This window comes from Brachionichthys hirsutus, chromosome 3 (genome assembly GCF_040956055.1).
Source record: "Brachionichthys hirsutus isolate HB-005 chromosome 3, CSIRO-AGI_Bhir_v1, whole genome shotgun sequence".
Classification (NCBI taxonomy): domain Eukaryota; kingdom Metazoa; phylum Chordata; class Actinopteri; order Lophiiformes; family Brachionichthyidae; genus Brachionichthys; species Brachionichthys hirsutus.
Genome location: NC_090899.1, coordinates 3,268,708 through 3,278,279, shown reverse-complemented (window position 1 = coordinate 3,278,279; position 9,572 = coordinate 3,268,708). Strand labels below are relative to the sequence as shown.

The following is a 9,572-nucleotide window of genomic DNA, read 5'->3' as shown; positions in this document are numbered from 1 at the left end:
TGTCTCACAAGCCCCTAATTATGAATTCTAATTTTACACTGAGGCGTTGCCCTGTCCGGCAACACGCAGCAAATTAGAGGATAAAAGCCTGTCGCTTCTTTATGGTGATAAAATCCCTGATTCTTTAATCATATCAGGCACTGAACTGAGCAAAGATTTCTCTGTCTTAGCTTTGAAAAACAAGTTGAAAGAGGAGGTAACTGAATAAGCAGGTTAAAGCAGGGAGATTCTAAATGAAAGGATAATGCAAATAGATTAAAAAATATATATATTCTTCAAGTATGACTTAAAAATAGCATTATGACGAGTACAAAGGGTGTTTAAGCAAAACGTACATTTCTACAGGGGTGTGGTAAAAGACATCACTCCATCCAGAGGAGTCTGAAGGGGGGGAATGTATTAGTGAGCTCTGGAATTTGGGGATGACACAGAGGGAGATGTTAAATATGTGACGCTGGCTTTTAGAGCTAAAAAAAAAAACGTTACACAAAACCATTCCTCAAACAAACCTGGATTTTGACTCTGTGGTGTATTTATGTTCAATAAATGTTCAATGAAGTGAAAAAAAAATGATGCACCCATCCCTTAAGCCTGATCCACGTCAGAATTTAACAGGTTCTTTCTTGGCCTCCTTGCAGCTGGATCGTTCCCCTACTGATCTTTGTGGCGATCCATCAACTAGTTTTTGCATAATCTTGTTGAAAAAAAACCAAATGGTCAAAGGTGAAAATATATTACAAACTCTTTAAAAGTGACAACGTTTTCTTCCCCCCCGCACGGCACTTGAAGTATTCTTCACTGCATCTGAAAGCTACCGTCTTTAGCCACTTCACGGCTATAATTGTCTCAAGTATAACACAGGCCATGCTACAATACACACTTCAAAACTCAACCAGGGAAAATGAACACTGTGTATTGCCACTTAATTGTTGATAATTTTTGTTTTACAAGGGTTTGTGGGTAGAGGCCTCTAGTGAGAATCCCACCCAGGAATGGACCTCCAGTGTGCCTGGGGCATTGGGAAGTAGAGTGGAGTATTTGGACCTGGAACTGGGAATGAAAGGAGTGTTTGGACCCGTTAATTAACAAGATGTAGAAACACCACAACATTATTGTATATTACATCATTAGAGCCTCAATAAATCCTGCGTACTTAATCCATAATCTAAACACATACACACACACACACACACTCCGGTGTGGTATTTTACAATTTAAATTTGCAACCTGAAATGTAGTAAGCAAGTAAATGTAGTGGAATCCAGTGCACCCTAACTGCACTGAAGAATCGCCACTGCCAATAAAGTTTTCTTTAATGGCTGACTATTTGTGTAATGTTGCTTTTCTCATTTTTAGGGGATGCCACTCAATAATAAAGGAGGAAAACTTTGGTCATGCATTTTTCTACCGGGCTAGCCTAGCGGCTCGCAGCAGACGAGGACCAACTGTGATCAGGGGGGGCGACGACCACATACCCTGATCTCAGCCCAAGTGTAGCGGTCTTACATTATGTCAGCAGTATTATTTTTAAAGGGTCATATTGGGAAACTAAATGGATCCACATCTGCCACACAAGGGCATTCCTCCATTGCTGACCCTCAGTAAACCCCACAACCTCTTGTTCTCCTTCTCTTGTGTCAGCTTGTTAGAAGCCCCTGACTTCCAAAATAGTATTTACCCCTGCCATATCTCAGCAGGCCATTTCACTGCTAATGACAAATGCTGCCATGAATTCAATAGCAAAGGGGGCCTGCTAAGTCATAATGCAGACCTCTAAATGCTGGACGCCTCCTACGTGGGTGAATACCTGAGTCAGCCCTTGGTCTGAAACCGTCACAAGAATCGGTGCCGCTAGCCGTACGCGATAAACAAGCCTGTGACATAATGTGGAAACACTGATTCCACTCATACGTCTTTCGGGCGTCCGCAAAAACATTCTGCATGCTGTGCAAATCTCACACATGTAAAACAAATTCCCTGCGGTTGGAGGGAATAGTAAGTTTCCAGGGTGTTTTTTTTTTTTTTTTGTGGAGTCACTGTTGCACTGACCTCTTCTGACATCACAATGAGTTGGGGGGTCAGGATGATATGAAGGGACTGATTCCTTGGCAGCTCTGCCTACCTACCCTCTACCCTAGTGATTCCCCCCTATTGACACTATGACTTTTGTCATGTCAATAAAAAACCTATCACACCAATCATAATCTCCACTTGCAAAATGCAAACAACAATATTTTTGCTTAAATTAGTGGGTTTCCGTTTATTTCCTAGTTGGGTGTATTTTTTAGAAAACTTCTGTTTGGTCTAGACCGAAACCAAGACGGGGCTCTACAACCTCAACGGAAACCGTGAAATAAGTGTCCATGTTGGAAAAACAAAAACGTATTACCAATTAGTGTTAACTCTATGCTCTGGTAAATGTAAGCCTTCATTATTATGACCAAAAATGTTTGCAGTGTGTCCAGTGAAGCCAAAATGTATTACTGTAATAACCCTCTCTTGCTTTAAGCAGTCATTCTGCTAAGCCGGGCTTCTAGACTACTTAAAAATGGCGAGCACTGATTGCATTGATCCAATGGGTGAATAAAATTAAACATGTCTCCCTTTACCAGTAAACCCAAAAACCAAATTACTTCATCCTTACAATTCAAATCAAATGAAATATAAAATTATATTTTATGGTGAAATGATATCATACCAGCAGTGGGACAAACTTTAATGTTATAGTGAGGGCATAATGCAACAAAAAAACTGTCCTCTGTTGAATGGTGAAGAAAAATCACAGTCAAAATTGATAATATATCCCATGTAAATTTAATATAGTTCTAAAAATGTGGTTGCTGGGGAATAGACATGTGCTATTCATTTTGCTGTTGTAGCTGGTGAAGATGAAACAATTTTAACTTCTGTCTTTGCATTGAAGTGGATAAAGCTATAACAGATTTATTTTCAAAACTGGATGTGATTTACAAAGGACATTTGGAAAGTTTTAACCTATAAAGTGAGCTGTCAGTGTAGTGAAGGAAAGGCTATAGCTTTAAACCTATATCATGTGCTTCATGCCATAAAATAAGGCTGCATGAAAACACTCAAGACAAGTAAATATACTCAGTTACGAACTCAGGGAAATACAAACTTAGTGAGACACATTTTAAAATGTATGCAGCAGCACCACCTACGGTTGTTGAACTCATACAGCAAGTAGAATCCAATCCAATACGTTTATTATATCAATTAAAAAAACAGTACTTGTCAAGTTAAAAAAAGAATCTGATAATATTTTAATTGTGATTAATTATTCGACACCCTCACTATTTATAAATCGTATGATAGATTCAGATTTTGTTGCGAATCTGCGATCAACAATGCAAAACTCGTCAGCACCCACGTGTTTCATCTACCCAGGAAGCAGACGACAGAAATTTAATGCAACACTATGGTGAGGCCTTGGCCCGCCTTTCTCTGCCTCTGATTGGGTTACGTCGACTAATCATCTCCCGTCACAAATACATTTAACCAATCCAAACAACCAAGGTAGCGACCTCCAGCCAATCAGCGGCAGAGTAGGGAAAATCATGCGTTCGCCGTAGTAGGATTGTAAATTTAGCCACCTCGAGCAGGAAAGGAGTTTCTCTGTATGTGGCGCTTAAAAAGGTCCTGTACCTGCCTGCTTTGACTAAATTATTTTCATTTATCACGGACAAGGACATCTTTTAGAATGTCTTCGTTCAGAAAAGCGTTGAAATCCCGTCAGAAAAACCACCATGAAAGATCCCAGGTGAGCGTTTCGCTAGCTATCCGGTTAGCTTACTAGCCTGCTGTCTTCATATGACCAGGAACGTAATAAATTTAATATTATGTTTAATGGACAGTGATTGCTGATGCCTAAAAAAAAGTAATATTTTAGCAATGTGGTGCATTTTTAAATTTACCATAAAGAATAACCCCATTTGGTTTTTCACAGCCTGTTTTCAGGAAGCATTTTGGATTACTGGAAAAGAAGAAAGACTACAAACTCCGTGCAGAGTGAGTTGAAGACATGTTTTTGCGCTAATATCAAAACTGTTTTCAGAATAAGACTGACGAATTTTGTCCTTTTTGTTCTTGTTTTCTAGTGACTACCACAAGAAACAGAACACTCTTTCTGCTCTGCGAAAGAAAGCTTTGGATAAGAACCCGGATGAGTTTTACTTTAAAATGATCAACTCTCAACTACAGGTGGGATTACTGCTATTTGTACACCCTGACCTGTGATTTCGGTGCTATTTATTAATTTAACTGTTGTGAGTTGCTTTGTGGCTCATTGGACAGGATGGAGTTCACATTGCGAAAGCAAAGGATGAAGATGTGGAGACGACAGAAGAGCAGAATAAAGTCATGAGGACGCAGGATATCAAATATGTGGAGATGAAAAGAGTTGCAGAAGCTAAGGTGCGTTCAGTTTTCAGGTGATGGATCTCATAAGGGGAAACCTCTTTTGCCTGATGCAACAAAACAAAAATAAATTTGAGTAATGTCACTCCTACTGATCTGATTACCTTGCAGTGAAATGAAATCTTTTTAAATAATGTCTCTTGTTGCCTGCTGTAAACCTTTTTCTTGTTGTTGTCTGTTTATCTGCTCACAGAAAATTGAGAGGCTTAAAGGGCAGCTCCATCTCCTGGATGCAGACGACAAACAAAAAAACAAGCACAGTTTTTTTGTAGATTCCAAGAAAGAAGGTGAATAGAATTATGCTAATTCACGTTGCGAAACGTCCTCAGCTTTGCAGGCTTTAATATTTGTGAGGCGATATTTGTGAGAAGGTTGATGTTTAAAATGTGTTTTTTCTTTTTTTTTTTTTTTTTTTTTTACCGTGTGTCTTCAGTGCAGTTGTTTGACCTGGCAAGACACCTCAACACGGCACCAGAGCTGGTCAACCGAGTGTACAACAGGCCAACGCTGGAAACTCTGGAGATGAAGAGCATACAGGGAGCATCAAACCCTCGCGCTTTAAATGTGTGTGTTTCTACGTTAGCCTTATTGTTGCGGCACCATCCAGATCATATTTACGACTATTATCCATACAAACGACCGAGAAACACCTTCAGGTGCTCCTATAAAGAATGGGAACAAAAATATCATGTGCTCCTTGACTTATAAAAATCTGCGTAAAGTACACCATCCATCCATCCAATAGAATATTTTTTTTTCTTGTATCTGTAGGCGTTGGCCAAGCAGAGGAAAAACCAGTACAAGCTCCTTTCCCAGAGGATTGACAGAGAAAAGAAACTGTATGTAATCGCGCAGAAGATTCAGACCCGTAAGGACCTGCAGGTAAGAAACAAGACTGTCTCGGTTGCTGTTGAATTCTGCACGAACAGGCAAATCAGCATTAAGGTCTTTTTTTTTTTTTTTTTTTTTATGGTGTGCACCAGGATAAGAACAAGAAAGTCAGGGTTAAAAAGGAGACGCCCAACGCTGCCGCTATCTACAAGTTTACTGCCAAGAGGAAACGTTGAGACGACTTTACCTGAAGTAACGGCATCCTGCATCGCAGGAAGAGCATTTTCTCGCCTGTAGCCATGTTGTTGTGTACATATTTAACATTTTTCTAATAAAATTTTGAAAAATGGATGCATATATCTGTTTTCTTGACTTGCTTCACTGAAGAAAGAGCCCTTCGGCTGGACATTCTGTGTTTTCTGGTTTTCAGAGACAAGTAGTTTTTTTTCTTTGTGCACCACAAGGTGGCGTTGGTGTTCTTCTGGCTGAAGACATTTGAACATTCATGGCTTGCATTGAACTGGAAGTATAAGGTATATTAGGTTAATTGTAGTTGTGATGTTTCCCGGAGGACGACGTTTGTGTGAATCTGTCTGTCAAAACCTGCGCTCCAGTTTGTTGTGGACAAATTAGCCGAACGATTTTTGCACCACATAATAGACTCAAGTTCCGTTTCAAAGGCTAATCCAAAAAGCAGTTAAGGAATACATTCCACTTCCACCGGAATTTATAGGACACAATTTTGCCATCCCACATTGTCCCACAGCTCATTGTGAGTGAGTCACTTGCGTCCGGGTTGTCGTCATCAACAACAAAAAAGTCTGGAAATGTCACCTTTCCTGTGCCGGTATTAATCGGCCATTTGCATTCACGTGGTCTTTAGTCACTGGTTTAAAGACAGAGCGGCCTTTTCATCATTTCACACCTGAAGATGTAAATAATTGAAGCCAGGCATAAACTGTCAGCAGCCATGCGGTGCCGTTACTCACAGGGTGATTTTTTAATAACTTCAAATACCTGGAACCTGAATGCAACACGGGTTGCATGTTTGTTGGTCATTTAAGGATTCCTGTGAGGCTGGATAGTGTTGATAGTGAAGGCCACACCTCCGTCTGCAACTAATAAAACCCTTTACATGTCATTGATTACTATAATCTCATTAGCTCACTTTTGTCATAATCAACCCTTTACTAATTAAATTAGCCATATTTGTCTAAAGGGCTTCCTCAGAGGTGCATCTATTGCTGCTACAGGACCCGCGTCATTATTTTTTTGCTCACTCAGTTCTTAAGATCCAACTCGGGGGGCCCAAACTCACACCTCACGGTCGAGCGATGCCCGTCTCGTTTGCTTTGAAAAGCATTTCTGTTAAGAAGACATAGATGTCAATATCTCCAGACACAGAAAGCTCATTTCTAATAAACAGACATTTGTAGCAGCAGCATTTATGAATAACCTGAAACAACATCTAAAAGGAGAGTGCCATAATAAATGTTATTTTGGCATGAAAGCAGCGGAGGTGGAGATAAAGCGAGCCCTGAAGTTTTGAATCTTTAACAGGTTTAGAAAAAAAAAAAAGCAATTGTTTGAAGTATGACAGAGATACAGGTGTCTGCGCTCGCACAAAATACTGAAACCCAGACACTGACGGAGCCAAATGGAATTCATTTGCTTCGTTCACTAAAACCTGTGCCCTTCCTTCCCTTCTATGACGAACTCTCGTCCACACAACGACCTACGTGGGCTTCCCGTTTCCGCAGGCTCTCCACGGCTCTCGCGGCTTTATTGTTTCTGTATTATAAAGGCTTCCCGTTCAAATCTGTGTCACTGGTTTTTCTGGTTGCCATGGTGAAGCACAAATTAACTCAATATTTTTTATTGTAAGTTCTCTGATCCGAGTGTCCCGAAGACCGGGAGAGTCCCTGTCATGGCTTTGGATTTCAGGACTTTGACTTCAAGGCTCTCAGAAATGACTGAAGCATCATACGTCATTGCCCCCCCCCCCCTCCCCGTCTTTTTGTGGCTGTGTGAGTATTAACAAACTATGTGTGGTTCGGTTCCTTCATGTGTGAAACAGACAGAGCATCAGGTTCCACGCAGCAGATCACAGCGACCCAGGCTTGATCGATCGCTGTGGTGCCAGCAGCTTCATAAACAGGGACCATCCATCAGGCTCTCTTGAGAGTGACTGGAAGGGGAGGGGGGGGGTTGGATGTCATCGAGTGCAATGAGAGGCTGAGCGACTGGAGAGGAGGGGCCGGAGGCCTTGGCCCAAACACTGCTGACCTGAGCCAAACGGGACAAGAGCGATGGCGGGTGTCGGCTGAGACCGGATGCGGCACGCCAGACCCAGGACGGTCCTGAAGAGGCATTTCAGCGTGAAATACTCATGTCACAATTGTTTTGTGTCCCCCCCCCCGGTGCTACTGCGTCATGCTTCCGAGGCGGCGTGCATGTATCGGGACCCTCGGGCCCGGCACCCAGGGGTCAAAACAGTATGCACGCAGTTCCGGGACCTCTATCTGACTCTGCAGCTCAAGCACAGACAAACCACTGTCTCTCCTCAAGTTCTCCTCTCACCCCCCCCCCCCCCCCCCCCCCCCCCTCCTGGCAACCGGACTCTTACGCCCGGTCGCTACAGCGCGGCGCTGGGGTGGGCACAAGGCGACCTTCTGATTTTAAAGATATAGACAGGCATTGTGAAAGGCCTCGTAATTCATTTGACGAGTCACACAAGCCGTCCTGCCCCCCCAAAGTCATCTCAAGTTAATGACCCTTTAGGTTTAGTCTCTTTAGAATGTGTGTGTGTGTGTGTGTGTGGGGGGGGGGGGGTAGAGGTGGAGTGCTATGTGTGACATTGACCCCAATGTGTAGGAACCATTTCAGAGTAAAAGTGTAGCCTGGTTAAGAAGTGTGTGGGGGGGGGTTACAAATCTTTGTTCGACCAGCTAGAAAAAATGCAACAGATAAAAGATCCCCATGAAAACGGTTGAGTATTTTCTGTGGCACTATCCGGGGGGGGGGTATAAGAAGGGGAACCTGCTTTTAGGTGAATTTGTAACCGAGTTCCTCACTGTCCTGCTGCTGAGGTTAAGCATGGTTAAGGACAATACTAATCGATCCCCCCCCAATTACGGAGGAGAGCTGGAGACTGAGAGGAGGGGAGAAGAGATAGGCTGCCTGGGGATTGACTGTTCAGAAGGTGTCTGAGTGTGAGGGGTTGGGGGGGGGATCAGAGGTGGTCTTTATCTGGGATCCCTCTCTCCTTTGACTTGAAGCTGGATGTCATGGGGCTTTTGAAGTAGTGGATAGAGAGGAGGGACAGAGGGAGGATAGAGGGGGGGGGGTATCTCTCTCTCTATGCCAGGGGGAAGACGTCTGAAGGAAAATCTTTACAGCTTCGACAGTGCCTCTGATGGTGTGTGCGTGTATTAATGTGTGTGTGTGTGTGTGTGTGTAGGTGTGTGCGCGTGTCAAGGCTGAATGCAATGACGTGGGGATCACAGAGCCTCCTTTTTAAATCGCTGCTAATGAGCCCTGGCTGGTGAGAGCTACTTGAATTGATTAAATTTGCATGGGCGCCTAAATCATGACATGGGCCTCATACACGTGCCCCCCACCTTTAGGTGCACGCAAACACACATACACACACACACAGCAACGCTGCTCTGGCCCACCCCACCCTACCTCCACAGGGGGTATCTCTCCTCAAGGAAGAGGGGCAGGATACAGCAGAGAGGGGGTGCGCGCGCGCGCGCGCGTGTGTGTGTGCGTGGAGGGCACCCATCTGGCCCGGTATGACTGTCAGTCCATCATTCAGGTGGGGGGACGGGGGACGTGCCAGTCGCGTGCCTCGGGGACGTGTTCATTACGCTTTAACTACCGGATCTGTCCTTGTCCCCCCCCCCCCCCCTCCCCATGTCATTGTCTGCCTGAGATTGCGTGCGTGTTTATTTATGCGTGTGTCTGCTTTCATCACAATTGAATGAGCTTGTGTTTGCAGGGCACGCGCACGGGTGGGAGGACGGGATTGGCTCCTGGACACTCTGCTTGGGCTTGTTTTTTCTTGTAGAGACGGATTCCGTCATTTTTCTCTTCCTTATAATAAACTGTTTGTCTCTCGAGCGTGTTTCCGTGCTGCTTATCATAAGAACTACTTCTTGTGTACTTTCTTTTTTTGCGCTACAGATCTGCTCGCTCTTTGCGCGCGGGTGTGCGCGTGCGCGTGCGCGGTTAGCCTGGGTGATTGCAGTAATCAGATGGGGCTGTTAATCAGAGTTTGTTCGTCAGTGGGCTGATGAGGGGCG

At 43.7% G+C, this 9,572-nt stretch overlaps 1 protein-coding gene across 1 annotated transcript; it reads left to right on the top strand.

Moving 5' to 3' along the window:
* The first annotated feature begins 3,634 nt into the window (after positions 1 to 3,634).
* utp11 (UTP11 small subunit processome component) lies at positions 3,635 to 5,581 on the top strand. Its single transcript, XM_068760366.1, has 8 exons — positions 3,635 to 3,778; positions 3,965 to 4,026; positions 4,116 to 4,218; positions 4,312 to 4,431; positions 4,628 to 4,721; positions 4,868 to 4,998; positions 5,206 to 5,316; positions 5,418 to 5,581. The coding sequence occupies exons 1-8, from the start codon at positions 3,719 to 3,721 to the stop codon at positions 5,499 to 5,501; spliced, it is 765 nt and encodes a 254-aa protein (XP_068616467.1). The 5' UTR covers positions 3,635 to 3,718; the 3' UTR covers positions 5,502 to 5,581.
* Positions 5,582 to 9,572: the final 3,991 nt, after the last annotated feature.